The sequence below is a fragment of the Sarcophilus harrisii genome, chromosome 6 (genome assembly GCF_902635505.1).
Source record: "Sarcophilus harrisii chromosome 6, mSarHar1.11, whole genome shotgun sequence".
NCBI lineage: Eukaryota > Metazoa > Chordata > Mammalia > Dasyuromorphia > Dasyuridae > Sarcophilus > Sarcophilus harrisii.
Window position 1 is genome coordinate 83,540,256 of NC_045431.1, and position 25,921 is coordinate 83,566,176.

At 33.7% G+C, this 25,921-nt stretch overlaps 1 protein-coding gene across 7 annotated transcripts in view; it reads left to right on the forward strand.

Annotated features, from left to right (window-relative positions):
* The first annotated feature begins 1,789 nt into the window (after window positions 1-1,789).
* GRIA2 (glutamate ionotropic receptor AMPA type subunit 2) overlaps window positions 1,790-25,921 on the forward strand; it is a 167,341-nt gene continuing 143,209 nt past the window's right edge. For 4 of the 7 annotated variants that reach the window (XR_004230324.1, XM_031943063.1, XM_031943060.1 and 1 more), the window contains exons 1-2: window positions 1,792-2,540; window positions 3,032-3,172. Coding sequence is in view for 6 of the 7 variants with exons in the window: in XM_031943063.1 (XP_031798923.1) it covers window positions 2,453-2,540; window positions 3,032-3,172 (229 nt within the window). In the remaining variant the exon portion in view is untranslated. Of the gene's footprint in view, window positions 2,541-3,031; window positions 3,173-25,921 lie in introns of all 7 variants that reach the window. The other 3 variants (XM_031943065.1, XM_031943061.1, XM_031943062.1) reach the window with 2 other exon arrangements.

Below are 25,921 nucleotides of genomic sequence, written 5' to 3' on the forward strand. Positions count from 1 at the left end.
ACTGCTGGAACTAGAGGGTAAAAGAGACAATATGATATGTTTCTCAACAGATTATTGGTAGAGTCTGAATAGTCTTAAAAGCAAACAAAATAAGAAAGAAAGAAAGAAAAAACAAAGAAAGGAAGGAAGGAAGGAAGGAAGGAAGGAAGGAAGAAAGAAAGAAAGAAAGAAAGAAAGAAAGAAAGAAAGAAAGAAAGAAAGAAAGAAAGAAAGAAAGAAAGAAAGAAAGAAAGAAAGAAAAGATAGTAATGGCCATGGCAAATACACAAAAAAGAGGCCTTACAAAAATAAATAAGCCACATTTTAGAATTTTGCCTTTCTTACTTATATAGATATAAAGACCTGCCTTTTTTTGTCAATGTGATTAGTAAAAAGGCTACCAAGTCTCCTGGGTTTGCTGACTTTTCAAGAAGATTTAGGCTCAAAAATTTCCAGGAAGTAAATATAGAAATTTCTTGATAAAAGTTCGAAGACCCTTGCTTGCATTCAGAAAACAAAACAAAAATTATCATTTTATTGCAGAATTGCAGTTTCAGTTTTTCTTTCTTCCTTCCTCCCCCCCTTCTTTCCTCCCTCCCTTCCTCCCCCCTGTTTCTTTTCCCTTCCCTTCCCTTCCCTTCCCTTCCCTTCCCTTCCCTTCCTTTCCCTTCCCTTCCCTTCCCTTCCTTTCCCTTTCTTTTCTTTTTCTCCCTGACAGCTATTCTTCAGACTATGGCATCTAGACCACAGGGTATATCCCATATCCTCTCACAGTCACGAGTTCTTCAAACTCTATGTAATGATAGTCTTGGAGAAGTTCGGCTGTTCTCTGAGCTTTCTATCTCAGGTTTTTTTTTCACTTTCTTATATGTTCTTCCTCCAATGCACTATTTCATCAGTCCTCCCCCTTTCATCGCGGGGAGTAATGTATTTCTAGGAAGAAAGACTGACTTCTCTCTAGTCCACACTTACAGGAGGAATCCTGCAGTGAGAGCTGCAAGACAGAAGGCAACATGCGTTCTGATTCGGGCAGTCTGCCTCTCATCCTATAAGAAATATCCTTTAAAGGGGGAAAAAAAAAAAAAAAAAAGACCTGCAGTTCCCTTATCCGGTATATAAAATATTTGAAAGAAGCAGTCCGTCTCGCTCTTTTCTTCCAATGCGGATCAGCCCCTTGAAGAAAGGATTTTCTGTTTGTCTGGAACTCTTGCCTGCATAGAGAATATATTAGAATTTACTTCGTGGGGATTTTAAATGGTGAATTTAATTGCTGATTCTGATTTTGAATGTCAGGAGAAGGGGACAACTAAGAACAACAACAACAAAACAGCTTCCCCCCCCCCCAAATTAATTGTGCTGTGCTTTAAACTCTACCCATTTATTTGGACGGAGATTGGAGTATGCACAAATAAATGTAACGCAGCAGAGAAGAGATTGACTAAATACGGCAAACTGCAAGGCGCGGTTTCAAACCGCTGAAATCCTTGCTTGGGAACTGGTACTCGCGGCTTTTGGGATAGTGGTTTCCTCCACATCAACACCCACACCCCTCTACACACACACTAGTTCCCACCCCCTTCTGTTCTCTTCTCATTTCTCCTTCCTTCCTTTCTTTCTTTTTCTTTCTTCCTTTCTTTCTTTTTCTTTCTTTCTTTCTTTCTTTCTTTCTTTCTTTCTTTCTTTCTTTCTTTCTTTCTTTCTTTCTTTCTTTCTTTCTTTCCTTCCTTCCTTCCTTCCTTCTTTCCTTTCTTTTTTTCTTTCCTTCCTTCCTTCCTTCTTTCTTTCCTTTCTTTTTTTCTTTCTTTCTTTTCTAAAACGTTGTTGCAGATCCTCTAGACGCTTGCTGTGCTTGTGGTGCTGTCCTCGGTTCTGAACCTTCTTTAGGGATTTAGTGTGCCTTCAGTGGCAGCTGTTCTGTTAGTGAGAGGGCGGCCGTCACGGTGGAGGCAGAGCTCCTGGCCAAGTGTGGTGAAGCCCTGCTTTTGGAGCTGCGTGGGGTGAGCAAAAGGAGGGGAGGTGGGGAGAGGCGCGCTCCCGGTGGCTTTTGCTAGTCGCGCACGCGCGCCTGGGACTGCCTGCCTTTCTGTGACTTGTCTGTGTGTGTGCGTGTGTGTGGAAAGAGGGAGAAGAGAACGAGAGCGAGCGAGAGAAGGGTGAGTGTGTGTGAGTGCATGTGAGTGTGCTGAACGTACTGAGAAACCCGGACCACAGCAGCAGCACCACTGAAAACTGCATTCAACCATTTCTTCTGACTTCTGGAGCTGGGGCAACGATCAGACTAGCAGCAGCCACAAGCAGTAGCCGTGACAAGGGGCTCCCCTGCCTCCACTTCCAGGTTTTTAGGAGCTTGGTGCTAAATTGGTCTCTTAAAATGCAGAGGATCTAATTTACTGACGGAAACGGCCAAAGAAAGAGGAGGAAAAGAACAATAACAACAAGAGAATATTTTGTGGATGCTCTACTTTTCTTGGAAATGCAAAAGATTATGCATATTTCTGTCTTCCTTTCTCCTGTTTTTTGGGGACTGATTATTGGTGTCTCTTCTAACAGCATACAAATAGGTAGGTAAACCTTCTGATATGCTTTTGAATTGTCCTTTATTTGATTCAAATCTTGGTTCTAGATTGACAATTCTTGTCATGTAGAGTTATGTCATATCTTGACCACATTCCAAATTTTAAATGTCTAGAATATGCAGATAGTAACCAGAATGTGGCTATGGGGAAAGACTATACCGGTGATACAACCGAGGAAGATGCTCGCCCTCCAATTGCACAATGTTCTTACGTGTGGTCGGGTTTTTCGGGATCTATATGGAAACGTCCCTGGTGAAATGAAAAAGCTAATGTCTCCGGCTAGCTTTTTATCGCCTCTGATTCTGATAAATCGTCTGACCCCTTTTTTCACAGTTGGATTGTCAGAGTCCCACTCCCAAATAGGAATGATGTCTTTATTCTCCCTGCTAAGGAATGAACAGCGCTCGGAGGGATCTCATTTTCTCTCTTCCTGCCATTGACAATGTTCTCTTGTTTCCTGTGTTTGTTCTTTGCAGGGGGGTTATTTCCAAGGGGCGCCGATCAGGAATACAGTGCATTTCGGGTAGGAATGGTTCAGTTTTCCACTTCAGAGTTTAGACTGACGCCCCATATCGACAATCTGGAGGTAGCCAACAGCTTTGCAGTCACCAATGCTTGTGAGTAATGAATATTCATGTTATTCAAATGAAAAAGAAAGAAGCTGGGTGCGAGGAAGTGGGTGGTGATGGTGGGTGCGCCTATGTGGTGGGATGGGAAGAGTAGGGGGCCGCACTCTGAAAAGAGTACAGGGGAACTGGAGAGCTTGCGTGCGCACTAGGGGTTGGGGGGCGTGGGTAAGGTTGAGGTGGCCTGGGCCTGCCTGCTTTTTCCTAGGGCCTCTAGGTTCCTATTCTCAGTTCCAGGCCATAAAAGAATAAAAACCTCATCAAACTGGGGTATTTTCCCCTCATCCTTTTCTCTCTCATTCCACCATGTCCTTTCAAGCGTCTTTGCTTCACGTGGACAAAGTGTTCTCCGAGGGTAAGCAGACTCTTGGGATGCTGGACAGATCCAGCGATTGAATGAGAGCTCTTAGCCAGTCTAGTAGCCGCTTCTTTGGCTCCCGTTCCCAGGTTAAACTCCTGCACAACCATCTATGCTCAACGGAGCACTCACTATTTCCTTTTCGATGGGACACATTTTAAAAAATGGTTCCGGCTGCGCTGGGGTCGGAGTGTATTATATAACATCTTTTTTTAGGGGCCCGAGGTGAGCTTTGTACCACGCAGGGTGTATCTTCCACTAGAGAAGCTAGACTTGGTTCGGAGCTTAGTCTTAGGGATGTATGTGTGTTTTTAGAATCGGAGGAAGAACTCTTGGAGGTGTCGGGTCTTTGTAAAGCACTAGTGCTTCCAGGTTTTTCGGAAAGGGATTCTTTTGTCTACCCGGCAGGTCTTCGCTAGAGGACCCTGCCAGCTCTGCTCTCAGCTTGCTTTGGGTCGCATCGCGGGGCTGGCTTCAGCATAGAAAATGAAATGGAAGAAAATGAAAACAATTGAATCCAGTTGAGTTTGAGAAAGAACCTCTGCCTATCAGCCATTTTATTCCTTTCTGCAATCCATATTAGCACCTCCTGCCATCCTCATTTCCCCTCCCATCTCCCAACAATCTTCTATCCGCGGGGGCTTCTATGCTTGGCTGCCATTAGAATAATGGAAAGACAAAGCAACCGATTTTTAAGCCGTATTGCAATAGTTAGTCTCTCTAGCTGCAAATCTCCACTCCTGTCCTTCCCTTCCCCCATCTTACCCAGACTGCAACCCTGAGCTTGGTCCGGGATGCCGTTACTAAGAGACTGTCTCTCTCGTCGCCTTCCATAATGTCCTGCTGGGTGAATTGTTCCGTTTTCCTCTAAGGCTTGTTCTTTATACTATTATATCATATTAAATAATGCAGGTGATTTGCCACTGACCATCCTCTACGTCGTTCCCCTACACACACACACACACACACACACACACACCAGTGTCCAGCATCCGAGAGCTAGGTGAACATTTCCACAGTAGAATGAAAAACAGAGTTGAAGTGTCTCCACTTTTCACTAACATCTTGGGAAAGAAGTGATTGAAATTTCATTTACATCACGTCTTGAGTTTGCAGTCAATAATTTAGGTTAATTTTAATAGACTTGAGACTTGAGAGTCATCAGATCATTTCAAAACCCTGACGGGAGGGGGAAGGGGGTGGAGATGGAGGGGTGGAGAGCTAGGGATATGGGGGTGGGGAGATGGGGGAGGTGAGGAACCTTGTCTTTTGAGTGATAAAAAAGAGGGACAAGACCGTGATCAGAAACAATGCTTGAAATATCAATGATTGTGGGGGTAGTGAAGAAGGAAGTCTTCAGGAAGCAATAATAAGAGGAAGACATGTCTTTAAAGTGATTTTGTAGTTTAGGTCATAGACAGTATAGTATAATAATCTTACCAGTGTCTGGGGTGACTGGTGGATTGGTGAGAAGGGAGTAGAACTGTTAAGATGGGGTTATTGTAATTTTAAGGTACTGTTTTTCTTGAACACTTAATGGTTTGTTTGGAAGTTTTCTCCTAATTTTAAAATCTTTTTTAAGTTACAAAATGCTTTCTCCCCTTATGGAGTTTCCACCCCCCCCCAAAAAAAACCAGTCAAACAGTTCTGTGTAGTGAGTCTGTTCTACTAGGCAAGCATTTAACTAAAAATGATTGGGAAATGAGCTTTGAAAAGTAACGTATAATAAAAAGAGAACTTTAAGATAGGTTTAGTGAAGATTTAGATCTTAAATGTAAAGATACTTTAAGAGCTTATGGAAGGGAAAATTATTGGAAATTTTCACTTGATTTGAGGAGTCTGTTAAGGATAGGCTTAACTCAATAATAACTGACATATAAAACTTTCCTAAATAATCATATTTCTTAATCAAACAAAAAAGCAAATATGCATTAGGAAAATAGGGTGTTTTTAATTTTGCCCCCTGTATGTGTGTGTACATATACACACATATGCACATACATATCCACATATATATGTATATAAACACATAATTTCAGAATGCCTTATACAATAAGTCTAAATCTTATCCAAAACAATATTTTATTATGAAAAATATTAGATTCACTGTATGATTATTAATTGATTAAAGGGAAAGTAGTGTTCAGAATAAGCAACTATTGGACATCAAAATTTGAGTATCCCAACTAAGACCATTCATATGCCTGGAAAACCTTATTTGAAAGGGAAAATGAACATTTTTATGCCACAATACATTTACTTTACATGAGAACAAATGTATAGCCATTAATGTGGGTCAAACATTTAGACAATTCTGAGAAAAGTTACAAATGAACTCAAATGTCTCACAGTTTTCAGGTATTGAATTTCAGACTAATGACACTATAATTCCAAAGTTATAAGGAAATGCATAGATATTTGAGAAATACAATATATTATTAATAATTCTATTTATTTATGTGTCCTTTTGGTGAAATCCTTTAACCATTCTTTGCTTTGGTTTCTCCTTTGTTTTAGGAATTAAAGCATAAATGGGAAATATGAACAACTGACACTGGTTTAACCCTTTGTGTGAACAAAATTGGATTCAAAAGATCAGAATTCTAGGTCTCCCTCTTCTATTTTACTTCAGATAATTAAATTTTTCTAAATCTAATAGTAATTGCTCTACTTCTTCATCTGCAAAATGGGAATGATTATATTGCCCTAGTAAAACCATAGTAAGCCTATTAAAATTTAGTAACCATAAGGTATGAATTTAAAATCAGGCAAGTATATAAAGTACTTTGAAAACCACAAAATCTATATCATTAGGGTGTAATTATTATTACATACATTTTGAGTCTTAAGTTTTCACTTGTAAAATGTGGATAATGAGACAGATCCTATTAATGTCATTGGGTTTTGGGGGGAAGATCTGATGACATGAAATATAGGAACCAGAGATGGGACTGGATCTGGGAGTTAGTATGTATGTATACAATATTAGGATCATAAAATTTAAAACTGAACCTGAAACATAACTCTGACATAAAGAAACTCCCTTTGCTGATGCAGTTTATCTTCTAAGAGTATTACCTAGAGCACTCTGGTGGTTTTCACATAGTTATGGAACCTGTATATGTCAATAGCAGAACTTGAACCCAGCTTTTTGGCCTCAAGATTGCATCTTGTATACTTTGTCATGTTGCCAAAATCAACTACTAAGCCAAACACTGGAGTAGAATGGAAGGTAATACTGAGAAAACTTTATAGGTTCAACCTAATGATTTGTCCCTTTTAATCTTGCCACTCCCTTGTGATTCTTTTCTTAGGCCATTCCTTCTGAAATTAATTATTTTATGCTCATGATACTGTAGAAGAAGTAGGGTCAATCAACATTCAAAGCTTTACCTAATACAATTTTTTTTTTCCATTTTATTCTGGAAATTGAAGGAATTTTTCTTTCTGTTTTCATTTTGAAAATCATATAGCATTTGAAGCAGTGCTTATTCCCATAATGTTTTTAAAAAGACAAATTTTGTAGTGTTAAATGTATGCATACAATATTAGTATCATAAAATTTAAAACTGAACCTGAAACATAAAAAACACCATATCTTATCTCTTCATTTGGCAAATGAGACTGAAAGAGATGAAGTACTTTACCCAACACTCCACAGAAAATTTTCACAAGATTTAGAGGATCTTTTTTTGTTTTATTTTTTTTTTATAGCAGATCAGTGCTTTTAATTATGTCGTATCTTATTCACCTCGATTTGTAAATGTTATATGGGATACCACGTTTTTTTCTGTCAGTTCAGACTAAATAGGCACTATCTTAAGAAGCCAACAAGATTAACAATGTGGCTAGAATATCTAAATGAAGGGATCATCTGATTTATATATGTTTAGGTAAGAGTCATATATGCTTCACTCTGAAATACTGCCTTTCCTACCCTCTTTAACATTCACAATAGAGGAAATAAAGTTTTCCATTTTGAAAAATGTATCTATCTGTTCTCTGTTATTTTACTGACTACCTGGAGACAAAAAAAAAAAAGTTTTTTCAATTTTATTTTTACTTCCAAGGCAGATGGACCTACTTTGTTAGACTTCCCCTTCCCTATGTTAGGTTACTCACAAAACAGAATTTTATTTTCAGAACATGATAGCAAACAATTCATTTGCTCAGCACTTGAATCCAATACTATTATTACTGAATAGTAAGTTCTGTGACAATTGTTCTCTATTTTTTCGTGATTTTTTTTAACCTTTTGAACTCTTTATCTCACCCTTTTATATGGACAATATCCTTCATAAATTGATGGCAATTTGTTATTGTATTTTTTGACCCACAATATTTTTCATAGTGAAAAATAGGTATGCTTTTTCACATTTGTATTAGCTATTCATAATTGTTTCTTATTATTTAATTTTTTATGAAAACATTGTCTTAAATCATGACATATTCAGCTATTACAAATGAAATTCAGGTAAGTACAACAGATTAGAGCAAACTTTGAAAGGGAATGTTGAACATTTCTCTACTTTGAAAATATTGGGGAATGGTATCATTAATTAAAAAAATACTTTTGAAAAGGACAATATATGTAAAAAACCACAACTACAATCCTGGCAAATATGAGTTTTGATGACATGGCTGAAGAGGAGAACATAATGAGAACTATCTGCTCTTCAGTCAGAATAAGCAACTAAACACTTAATTTTTTCCTGATCTTTTTTATTTTTGACAACTATCTAAGGTCTTTGGGATAGAAGACTTTTGTATGTGAAATTCATAGAAAAATTTATTTTGGAAAATGTTAAGCTAAAAATCTGGAAAAATCAAAATCAGATTTGTCTCACTTTTTTATTTGAGCCAGTAGATGGAGATGTAGGAGAAAATATTGCATTCTTCATATAACTATCATACATAGACACAAATGATATTGGTAGTACACCCATGGAAGTCAAATTATGAAATGTGAACAATTTTAAAAATTGGATATAAATTAGTCTATTTTAAATGTTCACTTAAGAAAACAACATATATTAGAAAAAAAGCATTATATATTAGAAAAAATCATTAAAATTGGAAAAGAGAACTAGACACAAATGCTTTAAGATTTAAAATTTATGAACAATTCATTTCTAAGTTCTCTTCAAAATTAGATTCTTAAGTTATTTATTACTTTACTAACATTGATGACTGACTCTCTCTTGGCACTTAGGTGTTTTCAAATTAAAAAGTTGTTTATTCTTTAATATGTCCAGCAGATGGAGATATTCTATGAAATGATGATAGTTTGAATCACATCCTGGCCACTGGTCAGTTACGTGACCTAAAGTAGATTCTACCAACAGGATACTTACAAACTTTTGGTAAACTTTCATTTTGACTTGTAAATTATTATTGTTCAATATGGCAATATATTTTAATCTCTCTACTACATCTCTAATGAACCTATCACATAATATATGTTACAGTTATTGGTGTTTATGGCTTTTCCAAACTATGGTGTTAAGTATATAAGTGCAGGGACAGTCTTCTTTCTAAACTTCTTAATTTAATCTGCATAGTACTCAGTATGGTACATTATATGTTGTGGGTTCAGAATAAATATTTGGTGAATATATGAATTCACTTTAATTGAGAAAGCATTTATTAATCACTTACTCTGTGTCAGACATTCAGGATTCATGAACTAAAGTGAAACATTTTGCTGGGGGGAAACAAAATAAATACCAATAAACAAATAAACAATCTTGTACAAAATTATTGAATTTTGTAAATGCCCCTGAACACTGAATTTAATTTAAAATTTTTATCATAAAATATCTATTTGTAACTGGAATATTTGTAAAGAAACTTTCCAGCTTTTATGATTCTAAGATATATATATATATATATATATATATATATATATATACATATATATATACACACATATGTATATACACATACATGTGTATACATATTGTTATATGTTACATGTGGTCTTATCTGTCATATAGGCATGTTACATATGTGTGTGTTTTATGAAACTTTTCTAAATGATTTTAGTACTATTGACAAGTAGGATCAAAATTTCTAGAGCTGTATGAGGTGTTAGAGAACATTTATCTTAGCACTCTTAATGTAGATAAGTAAATTAAAGTCCAGTGAGATTGTAAGATTTTCCGAGGTTATCAATGAGCAGAACTTGACTTCAAATACAGATCCACATGCATGAATGCACACATTAAAAACATATAATACTCATGTAGAGATTATTGGAGGGATTTAAAAGATCAAGAGCAGTGAGAAGTTATTCCTATAGTATTCTCTGCACAGAGGTGATATATATGAGATCTTAGAACTTTAATCTTGCTGGCTCAGGAGGGATGAACATTTCCATTTTAAATCAAGCCTTAGAGCTCTGCAGGGGATCATTGCACCATGGCTTTATGACAAGAGGATGCTGATTCATGCTTAAGCTTCAGAACTACACGTTATCACTTCAGCTAATGTTTTTCAAGTTTATGGAATACCAAGAGCTCTGAAAAAGAAAAAAAATCAAGGAGAATGAAAAATTAGAACATTTATTTTCCAACTATTCCAGTATAATGTGTGTTTGAATTAACTTTTAAAAATAAAATACCTTTATTAATGTTTATGAGAAAAAAGGTTCAATTGAGATACAAATTTTAATCAGGAAAATGCAATTGAATAAAAAATAAATTTTATATACATAAAAGCATTGGAGAAAGTATCAACATCTCACATTGCTTCCCTTAAAAAAAAAAGAAATTTTGAACATCACTACTTAGAGGATATATATTTTGATTATATTACTTTTTACCAAGCTCCCATTTTGCTTTTTATGAGTGAACCTACATAACCCAAAATTCAAATTTTACTTGTTGATTATAATATCTGAATTAAAAATGAAAAGTATAGAAGACCACAGTGTTCAAATATTAATATTCTTAATGGAATCTTTTAGTAAAAAAAGAAAACAAAGCAAAACAATTTCATCATTTCATGAATATGGAATGTGTACACATAAACTCCAGTTAAGAAATCTTTAAAGGTGAGCAACCTTCAAACCACTGTTGACTATTGACTATTTAGGTCCTTAACTTGATCTCTACCTTGTTTCTCAATTGATTTTGATCTCACTGATATGGGTGTTCATTTTAATAATACAGATCTCTTGATTGTCCTTCCATAAATTCAGCACTGGAGGGTATGCTAGGGTGGGTACTTCCCCACATTCTCTTAAAATTTTGTTGTTGACAATGTAGCGCATAACTTGCTTTTCTTGTTATAACAATCTGTACATTTTTTCTGGTCAGACATTTCTCAGCTAAAATTTCAAAAATAAACCACTTCAGTTAAATCTATATTGTTTTCTTCCTAACATTTCCCTAGGGGGAAAATAATTTTTGGCAGAATTCTTTATTTCATATTTACATCCATAGATAAGGTAGAATAGATTGATTATTTGTAACATTTGAAAAAGACTGAAAGTCTGGTGGCTAAGAATATTTAAAAGGCTCTTTGTTAACATTTTAATACTATTGGGTTTTTTTGGTGACAATTTTTATATGATGCTAGTACCATTGACAAGTAGGATTAAGGACTTTAGAACTAAAAGGTATTTTAGAGAATATCTACTCTATCTCTTTCTCATTATACATGAATAAACGGAGTTCTCAGATGATTTTTCTTTGGTCACCAAGTAGCAGCAAGAAGAGCTTGCCTTCAAATTCAGATCCACAGAAATCACATTGCCTTTATACATTCTAATGGATTAGAATCCTTGTGGATATTTTGTAAAATGAATCCCCTGAGTCTTTCAGGAGTTTATTTTCATATGTGTCTTTTAAAGTATTTTTTCCATAACAGTTATAATTTTGTAAAGTATATTGAAAATTCTATATTCTTCCATTGCTGTTTTGTAAGTCTATTGCTTAATTCTCAAAATTATACCATTTCAATATTTAATTGTTAAAATGAAAGAAAAACAAATTACAAACTTCTTGAAATTTATTTCTAGATATTTGTTTTTGTTCAAAACCAGGAATTAAGAATAACTTCACATAAATGATTATCGTATTTTTCATTAACAACTCTAGTATGATTTTGTAGGGACAAGTACTCTTTCCCATTTTTCCCACTGCTGCCAAAATTTACTTTCCTATGATTCTACTTTCCCTACTTGAAAAAAAAAAAACAACTTATATCCATAATTATGACAATCTTCCCTTTAGACACTTTACATAAAATTATGTTTAAAAAGAAAATAATTACTAAACATAACAGATTCAAGAAACAGCAAGTATAATACTTAAACTGCTTATGTCTTTCTACTTGACATCTAAGTGGAAATAGTGTATATAGAGAAGGCTGAAAGATGTAAAATAACAAAGAAAAGAAAAGAAAAGAAAGAATAAAAATTTTGATAGAAATTTATCATGCCAATTTTATTTTATTTTGGGGGATGATGAGATTTTCTACAAAATTATATGTAATCTTAACTATGAGAAGCTACTATTTTTCTAACTGCTTTTTATGAAGATGAGTTATAGATTGATATTTGTTTTCATTCTTAGATTCTTAGATAGTAGAATTTATATTCTTTCAAATTCTGAATTAAATATGAAAGTAATTAACACAAGAAACACTTTTATGCAGTACCTCTACAAGGTAAGATAAGAGATGAGATTCAGCAAGATATGAGATAAGACACAATTCAAGATTCAACATGGGTCCACTGAATATGAAAGGAAACTTTGAATTCTAGTGTTAGAGCTTACACCTTTGATGTAGCTTCAATCAGCTAGGAGAATGGAGAGATTTATCTTTCACATAAATGTTTTAGTCTGATGTCTCTTTTTGAAAATCTTAGTACAAAATTAATGGGGACCATAGAAATTTGCTTTTAGATGACCAAAAATCTCTCTTAATTACTGCTTTTAAAACTCATCCAAGTAATTCTTTAGATGTATCTGTAAAACTTTAGATAGACTCTAACTTCTGCCAAAATGTACTTGAATTTTATCTTACTTAAGTGAATATGGGAAATATGACTATTAAGTCATCTTACATTAATTCTAGTATTTTGTTTAAGAAGGAATGCATACTATTTTCAAGTGTTATATATATATATAATATATATTATGGCAGTAAAACATTTTTGATCTTGCCTTTTTATAAATATGCATTTGTTATCCATAGAAAATATTTCTATTTCTTTTGCAACAATTTATTAGAGTTTTTAGATTTTCTAAATGATAGAAATGATAAGTAAGGTACTGTACTTTGTGAGATAATCAGGGGAGTTATAAATAAGGTAGATACCAAATTGGGATTGTGTTTTGCCTTTTAAATGGATTTTTTCTGTATTAACATGGATAAGCATATCAAAGGCACATTATATATGTTAAATTCTTCACTGTTTAAGTGGACTTTTTTAAAACAATAATGATGACTCTAGGTTTTTGTGGGATTATGGGAAAGTATACAGAGATCATTTACAATTTCAATAAACATGAGAGCACTTTCTGAAATAACTTTGTAAGTACTATCTTAAACTGAAGACAACTTTAAAATGTGTGATATTAAATACTATTCAAGAACTCCAGAATTGTAAAAAATACAAAACAATAATATGGGGTCAGCTTAAATATAGGTACACTTTACAATGTATAAAGGATAAAATTAAATCTATTCATAAAGGCTGTTTTGTTATAGTTAAAGATTCAAATGAATTGAAAAACTAAATTTAATATTTTATAGAATCATTAAATATTCAACAAAAATATTTTTGTACTCTAAAGTTTGTCAATCATCAGCAATAATTTAAGTGCTTAGTAGATATTATACTAAATGCTGGAGATAGAAAGATAAAAAAAAATACTCTTCATTCATAAAGGCTTACATATAAAGGTCTTTATTTACATTAACCCTTTTGATTCTCCTAACCACATTGTGAGTGCTATTATTATCCCTGTTTTGCCAGTGGGATCCAAAGACTCATAGAGGTTAAGTAACTTTCTTTTAGTTACACAGCCAAAAAGACTTAAGTGGATTTAAAAGACAGATCCTAATGATTCCAAAATCCAGTATTCTTTATAGAATCCCATTCTGACTCTTTGAGTATTTTTTTATCCTGAAGCCAAATATTAATAAGTACTTTAAAAAAGTTTCAGAATTGTGATAATGAACTTTCTGGAACAAAGTATTTTTTATATTTAACATTTTTCTCCAAAGGCCAAGCACTTACGCAAAAAATATTTAAAAGATGCTTTGTGGTTGTATCTAGGATACCAATAAGTTGCTAAGGTCTAAAGATTTAGAATTTCAAGCCATTTGAAGATGTTACAGTTTATTAAATCAATAATATGCACTTTAAAATATCTTCAAACACATATTTACAAGGTAGACTGTGGTAGTTTTTCTAGGGCAGTTTAAATTATTCAGTTGATATATTTTGTTTTGAATATATTTGAACCAGTTCTTACATTCAATTTATCTACAATTAGTCTATCAACAACAATTTATTAAGAACTTATTAAGTACCAGGTACTATGCTAAAAGGAAAAATAGACAATTCCTGCCTTTAAGGTATTTGCATTTTAAACTCCATGGCAAATTCTGTCTTCTCCAGCTCTCTCATCTTTATCCCTTGGCCATGATATTTCTGCAAATCTGTTATCAGGAGTCCAGCCAATATGATGGTAGTCTTCTTGGTCAATAATTTTATACTAGAATGTCAGTTTTGGGGGTGTAATTTTGTATAGTAGAGAGAACTTAGGATTCAGAATCAGAAGACACCTTTAAATCACTACCTACATGATCCTAAATAAATCACTTAACAGCTTCAGTTTCTTTATAATATCTAATAAAGGCATCAGACTCATTGGCCTTTAAGACCCTTTTTAGCAATAGATCTCTGGCCCTAATTATGCAGAAAGGGGCCAAGTATAATTATTGCTCAAGGAGTACTTTTTTGGGAAACTCAAGAAAGAAAACATCCCTTACAGTTTACCAAGGACAAGGACAAAGCTGGGCAAAGATAGTTTTAAGAATCATGACTTCTCCTCTTCTCTCTGCTTCCTTCTTTCACTCCCTTTTTCTTTCCTTCCCTGCCTCCCCTTCTGTGTTTCTCTGTCTGTCTCTATCTCTCTGTGTGTCTCCTTCTGTCTGTCTGTAGCTATTTCCTTTTCTCTCTATCTTTTTCTGTCTCTCTCTTTCTCTCTGTGTCTCTTTTTCTGTCTCTCTTTCTCTTTGTGTCTCTCTGTCTCTGTCTGTCTCTCACTCACCCACTTCTCTCTCTGTCTCTCTCTTTCTGTCTCTGTCTCTCTCCACTTTTCTTTCTAATTTGTCTTCCACCGACATTTCTAGTCTTCTTATGTATCACTCCTCCTACAATTTACAATCCAGTCTTACTGGTTAATTTACTGTTTATTGCTTATTCTTACTTCTCACTTCTGTCTCTTAAATTTCATGACTTCCTTAAAGTAGCAAGCTATGTTCTACAGGTATTCTTTCCAGTGTTTTACCTAATTTACCCCTTCACTGAGATAAGTGAGACATGCTTCACTAATTTTTCAGTAGAATTATGATTAGCCATGTTACTGCCTAGATTTCTCATGTCATTTAGTATTGTTTACCTTTACATTACTATCATCATTGAATAAATTGTTTGTGTTGGTGCTGTTCACTGTGATCTGAATTGTATCATTCAAAGCTTCCCAAGTTTCTGTGAATTCTTTATATAGATGCCATTACCTACATACAGCTCTATAATATTCTATGGCACTCATATACTCACATCTCTTTGGTCGTCTTTCAATGGATGGATACTCTCTTTTGAATATACTGTTAGGAGTTCATTTGATCTTTGAAGAGGAGAGAACCCTTTTTATCTTCATAAGCACTGAAAAATATATATAAGGCAGGTGAAATGAAAAAAAAAAAAAAAAAGGAAAGAAGAACAGTTAAAGGGAAAGTACAGAATTAGAAATTGAGAAGCTCACTTTCATGCAGAGTCAAAAATGACTTTAGTGTTTCATCCTGAATAAACTAAGGTGATAGACGGGTATGCTAAAAATGCTATTAGAAAGTTAAAAGTGCCACATTCACATATTTATTTATTCAGGAATCCTCATTGTAAGATGAATGCAATTGAACATAAGTTTAGATCTAGTTCTTGAATCAATGGTTCCTTAATTCTGCCCTAGGATATCTTGAGAATATACTTAGGGGCTGCATGATAGCTACTTTTATATCCCTGAAGGATTATCAAGTGAAAGAGGATTCAATTTGTTCTACTTATCTCAAGAAGCAGAGCTAAGAATAATAAGTGAATGTTTCAGAGTTGGATTGAAGCTTAATGTAAGGACAGTCTTCTAAATATTAGTAATAATAATAATAGGTGATATTTTTGACATTTTAAAGTTTACAAAGTGCTTTATAACATAATCTCAAATTATCTCCACAACAATCCTGAGAGGTAGGTTCTCTTATTATTTCCATTTTATAGATGAGGGCATTGAAGATGACCTAGGTTAAATGATTTTCTCAGGATTTGCTAGTAAATACCGAAGAGAATTTGAATGCAGCCACTCTGAGTCTAATCTACTCTCCTTGGTACCACCCAGTTGCCTGAAGTTGCCTAAAAATTCATTGAGCTGTCTAGGCAGATAAAAAGTTCTCTTTCAATAGCCATCATTTAAAGCATGGTTAACTCCTTGTTGGATAGGTTACACTGGGATGTTTTGTTTGTTTGTTTCTTTTGTTTTGTTTTGTTTTTCAGGTGTGAGTTGGATTAAATAGCTTCTAAGATCTTTTTCAACTTTGAAATTCTGTTTATTAATATTTGTTTATTAGCCTAAGCAGGCTTCTATTTCATCTTGTATATTACCAATTCTTCTCTTTATATGGTAGCAGAGGTTGTATTTAATGTTGCTTAAATGGGAAAAATTACCTGAAGGACCTGACAATTTTGGAAAACTTGTGATTTCAACATCTTTAGGGGTTTGGAGAGAGGCAAAATTTAGGTGATTAATTCTGTAAGTATGAGCAGGAAGATTGAAAGGTACTCTTGGCCCACATACTGCTTTAATAATTTGAGTTACTGCTCCAGGTTCTTTCCACGGGTTCAGCTACCTGTTCTTTGTATTCTTTTTGGGTCATTTTATAAGTTCCATAGGTTCAATGATTCTCTCTTCCAGATCTATAAATTTGGTCCTATTTTCTCTTGTGAGTTAGCTTCTTTATTTCCATCTAAATTTAATACATTCATCTCAAACAATATGTCTTAAATGGAATTCATCTTCCTTCACTATAAATTTACCCTTCTGCCTAACTTCCCTCTTTCTTTTGATGTCACTATTTTTTAATCCATGATCCAGTCAGCATGATACGATCCCCTGCCTTATAATCATATTCTATTTTTGCCTCTTCCTTATTCTTTATATCTAATAAGTGCCCATCTTCTTGATTTCTCTTCTCTGAATCTTTTGTATTCAACCCTTCTTTCTATTCAAATAAGTATTACCCTAGTTCAGGAATCCTCAATTTTCCTCCATTTTTTCTATTTCAAATTCCTTATAATTGATGTTCTTATTCCAAGACTCTTCCCTTTCTACTCATTTCCCGCACACATATCAGAAATAATCTTTCTAAATCACATAAATGACCATGTCACTCATTCTCTTTATCAAGAAGTTTCTAAAACTCCTTACCACTGGGATAAAATATCCATTCTTTAACTGAGCATTCTACAGTCTGACTCCAATCTAACTTTTAGCACATTAGTCACCTTGAAACACTCAATATTTTAGTTCTAAATTGTCATTTTAATGTGCTTTCCCTGTACCTTTACAAAGGCTTCACACCTCACTGAACAATCTTTGCCTCTTTCTTAAGAGTATAATTTCCTTTAAGGCTGTCTTATGGGGTACTTCCTGTGGGAAGCTATTCTATATTCCACTACATCTTAGTCCTCTTTTCTTTTCAAATTAACTTATATTTAATTATCTGTCAACTTAGCATATTCTCCATTAGAATGTTAGCTTTATGATACCAAGGATCATTTTAAATATTTTTTGTCTTTATACTTGCACCATTTACTTACATCATTTCATTGTGTATAGTATGTACTTAATAAATACTAGTTGAATTAAACTTGATTTTCCCATACTCATGGGGCCATATTTATGACATTTAATCCTAGCAACACATAGAAATAAAAAAAAGCAATCTTCTTCAAGTAGTAATATTGTAGCTAGTAATTTTTTACTTTTATAAAATTTCTAATATTTCTGTAAGCTAGCACTTGACATAGTGTGATTGTTATCCACGTGCTTTAGTTATATCTGATTTTCTGTGACTCTATTTAGTGTTTTTCTTTTATTTTTCTTTTCACTTTTTTTTTTTTGTCAAAGATACTAGAATGGTTTACCATTTCCTTCTTCATATCATTTTACAAATGGGGGAACTGAAGCAAAAAGGGTTATGACTTTTCCAGGGCCATATAGCTAGTAAATGTCTTAGGTCAAATTTGAACTCAAGAAGTATGAGTCTTCCTGATTCAGGAATCGCTCTATTCACCAAGTCACTTAGCTGACACATATCAGGCACTTAATAAATGTCTATCGATTGACAGAGTAATTTATGTTAGGCACACTGGGTATAAGTTCTGTATGGCTGTTCTGTCATATTAAAGTTGTAACAAGAAATTCTGGTGCTTAGGGCAAATGCTGAGGGGATAGTATATCAGGATCTTATAACTCAGGGCTCAGAGTCTTATGGAAAAGAACTACCCAATACATTGCTCTATGGTGAGAAGGCAGGAGATATGTCTTCAAGAACCTGGAACAAGATTACAAAGTACACATTTCATCCTGAGACCACTATTGGGGAAGCTGCTCTTTTGTAAAGAATAGTATGTGACTGGACCATGGAAGAAATTTTTTTTTTTGTTTTTTTGTTTTTTTTTTTTCCCTTGTGTGGGCTCCTGCAGGGGATGTATTGTAGAAGGAACCTAATTATTTTTGATGATTTGGTGCAAAACTTAATTGTTTTTACCTGCACAAGGAGTATAATTATTGTCAGCTGCTTCTAAATTTGGGTATCATGGGAAAAGTTTTGTTAGACATATCTAACCTAATTAAACTCTGTAATACATGCTCAGAGTCTCAATACCCTCATTCTCTCGATTATTTTCAGTTGAACACAGTTACTAAACTTCCTCAGATATACTTCCATTGAGTAGAAATCCACACTGGGGGCCAACCTATCTGAATACAAAGTCTCCCTTTTTCTTGGCAGGAGTAGGAATAGTGAGCATAGACCGGAAAAACTGAATTTGAGCCCATTGGATTTTCTATGGATTCTTTCTAAGCAGAGTGGCCATCATCTTGCGTGCATGTGTGTGTGTGTGTGTGTGTGTGTATACATAGATATACACATAGATATATTTATATACACATATATATGTATATATATAGTATATACTTTTTTGAATATAGGCTTGACAAAATTGTTTTCATGTTTTAATCAATTATACATTGTTCAGTAAGAAAAATAATTGTACAAGGAGTTTAAAGAGCTGAAAAGATCAAGTCTTTTGAAAAATGGTATGGAGTCTATTGGTGAAACTAATTCTTGGTGGAGGTTCCTTTTCCTGATTTTTTATTCCAGATAGTCCTGTAATTCTATTACTAAAAGAATATAAACTCTTGAAGTGAGATTAGAAGGTGCTAATTTGCATAATATTTTGCATATAATTTGCATGCTTTTTATTGTCAGAAATCCCTTGTATGTTCTCCGGCATGGCCCGGGGAAGTCACTGATTGGATGTCAGCTAAGATGATCCAGCCTTTTTACCTTTCTTAGTGATGCCAGAGAGCATCTGAATTAGTTCCAGTCACTGGATGAGTTAAAACAGTTGGTTCTAAATGAAGACTATAAAATGGTTGTTCATAGCACATATTGAATTACGCTGCCATGGTGGGAGAGTTAAAGCACTCTTTAGATTCGTGGTTCTGCTGTTAAAGTACTTTTTTATATCTTCTCAAAAATGAAATTTCATCATTGATTATAGCTCTCTGGGAGCCTAAAATTGAAATCTATGGTTTTTGTTCAGGGCTTTTTTTCCATTGTGTTCATCTGGCATGTTGAATAATTGTTGCCATATTGCAAATGACATTGAATTTTATACAGAAGAATGTGGAATGCTTATTTTTCAAGGCAAAATATTTTTCAAAAATCTTGGGAAAAGATGAAACTGAAGAAAAATTAAATGCTCCCTTGAATTCCCTTGGTCTTTTAAAAATATGTATGTTTTAAAAGAAACACCTCATTAAGGAATTAAGGGATAAGAGAGAAATTAAGATAAATGATATTTTTTTTTCACTTCACAGTTGCTTAACAAAGTCAATATTGAAAAAACAGCATTATACTACAATGCAAAGCCTCAATTACAAACTAGTGCTAGATTCTCATAACTCAAGCAGCTCTATCATTACAAATTGTGTTTTTTTCTTATTGGAATCCAAGATCAATAAGGAAAGATGTAAATTTTGTGCAGAAATTCAGCCCAGTTCTGTCTATCTATCTATCTCTCTGTTTGTCTGTCTATCTTTCTATTCTATCTATATGTCTGTCTAGCTATCTGTTTGACTGTATTTCAATATATATTAATTTGTGTCATACCTATAATACTGTCAAATCAACTGCAGTTTTTATATTTCTACATACTGCTGCCCTTAATATTTTGATAGTGGGATCATGCTTATGTCTTGATTCACACACATTACTTTGAAATTAATTCAATATAACATGACAAAATGTATACATGTAAAATTCATTATTGGCAACATCAGAAAGTCAGATATTGCCAATGAAAGCATGTACATTTTTTCTTCATATGTGGGTTTAAAAATTTACCTTTTCAATATTTCTTTGATCATTGCATTTTTCAATGGACTCATTTGCTATCTGTTTTAAAGCTGGCTATATGTTACATTATGGATTGAGCATCATATTATTTATTGTATATGTAAAGGCACTAAGGGAATATAATGGAAAGAATATTATAATTAACATTGGAAAGACTTGGGTTGAAGTGCCACATCAATTGAACCTAGTATATGTCTAATATTGGGTAAGACCCTTAACTACTCAAGCCCTCAGTTTCCTCACCTGAAAACTGGGAATAATAATACTACTTTCCTCAAAGATTTGTAAAGTTCAATTAGGGTAATTTATGTGAAGTTTTTTGCAAACCTTTAATGTATTTTGTAAATGTCAACTCATAATTATATGATTATAATCTAAAATAACAAATGAATTGGTGCATAGATTTTTAAAATGAGAATTAGTGATTAATATATGGAATATTCACATACCCATGACACTTTAGTAGGTACTACATTTTGCAGAGACATATAGTCCTTGTGTTTAGATATTATGATGATAGACATCATTGAAAAAAAATGTGACATTGTAGAGTCAGGAAGACCTATTTTAAATCTCTCCTCAGAAAGTGGCTTTGTGACTCTGGGCAAGTCACTTAACCACTCAGCTTCAGTTTCACCCTCTGTAAAATTGGAATTAAAAAACCCTCTAACTCACAGGTAATTATGAAATATCAAATGAAATAATACATGTGAAGTGCTTTGCAAAATTGAAATCTGTATAAATTCTAGCTGTTATGTCAATTATTTTATAAATTACAGAGATAATGATTTATCCTCAGGGGAACTGTGAATAAGACATATTCAATATTAGGGTCTAATAATTCAGGGGTCCTCAAACTTTTTAATTAGGGTCCAGTTCACTGTCCCTCAGACTGTTGAAGGGCCGGACTATAGTTAAAAGAAAAACTTTGTTTTGTGGGCCTTTAAATAAAGAAACTTCATAGCCCTGGGTGAGGGGGATAATTGTCCTCAGCTGCTGCATCTGGCCTGCAGGTCGTAGTTTGAGGACCCCTGGACTATCTCTACAAAAAATAAGACAACATGTTGGGGTCCTGGAGTGATTCTTTCAAGGTTAAAATTTGCTGTCGTTCTAGGATAACAGATCCTTACAATGAATATCATGAAATTTCTGTGAGGATGCAGCCTTCTGGCTTCTGGGGACTTTGAATTTTATCTTATGGTACATGAATAAGTTGCTAGTTACAGAGGTTTATATGGGAGAAGATAAAAATAAATTGGCATTATCAGAACTGTAGTTTCCAATAATGTCTGTTTTTTTTTTTTCTAAACAGTCTTCTTAAATGTTAATCAGCCTTTCCTTCACTTTTGTAGTCAGAGGAAACAATGTCAGAGGGCATATTTTGTCTTTCACTGCAAGTCAAGTTATCACTATTATGGGATGCTTCTCCCCAGCGTCAGAATAAGACCTAGTTTGGTGTTATAGAAATAACTTTTCTGTATCATTCTGAATAAAATGAATGATAGACTGTTTACACTATGTTTGGAAGCCAGAAGACCTGGGACCAGTCCCAGATTCATCAGTACTTGTATTTAGATAGCCAAAGATCTTTTAACTTTTCCAGGCCATAATTTCTTTATCTCCTAAACTAGGCTGATATTTTCATGAACTTATTTAAGAGTTCTGTATTACCTCTTGGGTCAAATGTTCTTTTGTTTAGCATTTAAAATATTTTACAATTTAGCCACCTTTCAGCCTGATTATATAATATTCTTCTCATATTCTCTGGTCCAAACAGGGTCCTTTTTCTTTTTCTTTTTTTTTTTTTTCACACTACATCTTAGCTTGCATCTCTATAACTTTACCATGATTATTCCACACAATTGGAATCCTATCACTCCTCATATCTCCTTTCTGGACTCCTTTGTTTTCCTCAAGATTCAAATCAAGGGCAGACCTTTGCCAGTCATCTTGACTCTTGTCTTATCACTGGGCTCAGATGACTGGAGGAGAGAATGATGCTGATGACTGCAGAATTCTGCCTCTCTTAAATCCAATTTACTCACTAGTCAAGACATCACCCTCACAATGTCATTGGTCCTCCCTGAGACCAAAGAACAAATAACAACAGCTACTAGTGTTCTCCTTCCCAAAATTAATTTGTGTTCATATGGATATGCATGCATGCACACACATTTATACTATGTTTATTATATATCACATGTTAGTAGAAAGTATTTATTGATGTATATATACATATATTTTGTTTTCATTTTATATGTACATATTTTCTCCCCTGGTAGACTAACATGATCTCTTTTTTGAGGTCAGAAATTATTTTAAATTTATTTCTTTATATCTATCAGTAAAATCTAGTATAATACATGGCACATGTTAGGCACTTTTATAATGCTTGTTGAGTAAATGATAACACATTCTATAAATGTGAATTGTTATTGAAACCTCTTAGACAAAATTTGCAGTGACTTCTCCTATATTGTTCCTTCTCATGTGATCCATCTTGATTAGGCAGGTAGATATTATGGTAATGGTACAGACTATTTTGTTTGACTTATGATAAGAGTATATGTGTCTGTCTGGATGTGTGTATATATTTGTGTGTGATATAAGAAAGAGAAAGACAAAATAAGAGAAACAGAGAAAGAGAGATAGAGACAGAGACAGAGAGACAGAGAAACAGAGAGAGACAGAGTGAGAGAGAGAAAGAGACAAGAGAGAGAGAGAGAGAGAGAGAGAGAGAGAGAGAGAGAGAGAGAGAGAGAGAAAGACTGACAGACATACAGTCAGAAAGAGACAGAGACAAACAGACAGAGAAACAGAGATGGAGTGAAAGAGAGACAGAGACAGGACAGACATATAAAGTGTAAAACAAAACATACAGCTTTAAACAAGTAAAAATTTCTTTTTTCTTTTTTATTTTTATGAAAATGAATTTGGAGGCCATGATTACTAGCTCTGCACGTCTTTGAATACTAGCAATTTGACATTCTAGTTCTTTAAGTTCTATAGAGGCAGCAGATAGTGAAGAGCTCAGTTCAAACCCAGCCTCAGACACTAACTGTGTGATCCTGCCCAACTCACTTAAATTCTATCTGCCCCAGTTTTTTCAATTGTCAAAAGGAGATAATAGCAGTACCTATGTTTCAGAGTTGTTGTGAGGATACAATGAAATAATAATTGCAAAGCACTTAGCAATATGCTTAATACATAGTAGACACTAATCGTAATTTTCTTCTTCCCTCTCCCCAAGCACTGTTTAACATTTCCTCTCTGTCTCTCTCTGTGTCTCTTTCTGTGTGTCTGTCTCTCTCTGTTTCTCTGTCTGTCTCTATCATTATCTCTGTCAATCTTTCTTTCTGACTGTCTTTCTCATTAGACTGCTTTCCACATTTCATTTGACTTGGGTCATTATAATCTGAATAGAATGAATACACTTCAGTGTTTCATTTCCTTTCAAAATTCTCCATATTTTTACCCACATTTCATTTAAATGACATATTTTAGCTACAATCTAGTTCCAAAATCCTATTATATAGTATTTGATTGCTATATTAAATATAACAGATTCATATTCATGACATCTTTTAAAAGTTCAGTGTGATTAATAAACCTAAACTAGGATAATGAAAAACTGCTACATTCAGTCAGTAAATTATTAATTTCATATTTAATCTTTAGGTCTCACTATACAAGCATGAAAAATAAATTAGTCTTACTTACAGTCTTACTTTGAGATATGTCACAGTACTTCATTTTCCCCTGATATGTGCTATACCTTCTAGAAAACTTGGTCTAGGCACAGTTCCTTGAATTTGGAAATTTATCTTCAATCTCAGTTACTTTCTTTATATTATTCTGCATTACTGGAATGATTCCCTTCTCTCTTCTCCATTTCAAAATCTTTAGTTTCCTTCAAGGCTCGGGAACCTTTTTCTGATTCTATTTTTATTAGTGTTTTCTTTGTCTTCAACTTTGTATTTACTGCTCCGCTTACATGTTATATCTCATGGTAGAATGTAATTTCCTTAAAGGAAAGAGTTGTCTTTTAATTTTTTTTACTTTTGCATTTCTTAAAACTCACATAGGACCTTCATATAGCAGGTACTTAGTAGATTTCTTTCTGAATTGAATTGACGTTTACAGAGGAATTAAAAAATTTTAATAATAAGTAATTAGATGTTTTGGAGAGATCCTAAAAGATTCTGGGAAGTGAGAAAAGAGGTAAGTGAAAAAAATGACAAAAAAATATGAAACAAGACATATAATGCAAGATTTTTGGACATTAATATAGATTCTAATACTATTTCCTCTTATGATTTAGGTGCTTGTTGTTAAATTCTAATTCACTATATAGCTTTACTTTGCAGCCATTTTATAACACTAAATTATTTCAAAATGCAATCTAGACCATTGCATTAAATGCACTTACCTCTCTTACTTCCAATAGAAAAATGAGATTGAATATTTCTATAATTAAGGACTTAAAAATCATAAGATTATGTGGACTATGCCAAGACCCTTAACTTTTGAATCAATTAATTTAACCATTAGTTCTTTGCTGGCATAGATAGTTATTCATGAGGAGGTAAAAATACATCCTTGATGTCCAAAAGAAAAGGGAAGGCCTAGGAAACATGATGGTATTATTCATTATTGTCACCCCTGCCCTTTATTTAATCCTGTCCTTGATGATGAGCAAAGTGATTTTCATTTTTCATTGGCCAAGCCTCAGAAGATAAAGTGGAACAGTCTAACACTTTTACCCTAAAAACATCTTATTTTATCTAGTTTTGACAATTCATTCAGTTTCATATTTATTGTAATGGTCTGATATAGTTGAAGGGATTTCACTGAATGTCAAATTCTTCATAATAAAAACCCATCCTGGTTGCGAGAAAATTACATACACACACACACACACACACACACACACAGAGAGAGAGAGAGAGAGAAAGAGAGAGAGAGATACACAATTTAACTTAAAATCCATATGAACAAAGAAATATAATATAATTTGAAATCATGTTAATGACACACCTGGAGTAGAAATTCCATTTTAAAATTAAAGATTCGATAATGAGAAGTAATCTAGTATTGTATTTCTCAAATAATAAACTAGGTAACTTTGGGGAGAGAATGTGGTATTACAAAACTGCCAACCACAAGTTCCTGACTTTCCAGATTGAAGTAACTTAATGTATTGAATAGAGCACTAGACTAGTTTAAAAAAAAAAAAAGTCGATTCAAATCTTACTTCAAAATTTTATTAGCTTCATCACTTGGGGCTAATCATTAAACTCACTGAAACTTTCTTTTCTAACTTGTAAAAATAACGAGTTGAATTTGATGAATTCATAAGTTTCTTCCTGCTCTACATCTATAATATTTGCTAGTTCCTAACCAGGAATATGGAAGTAGTTAGTGGTAGTTATGAAAAGAAGAAT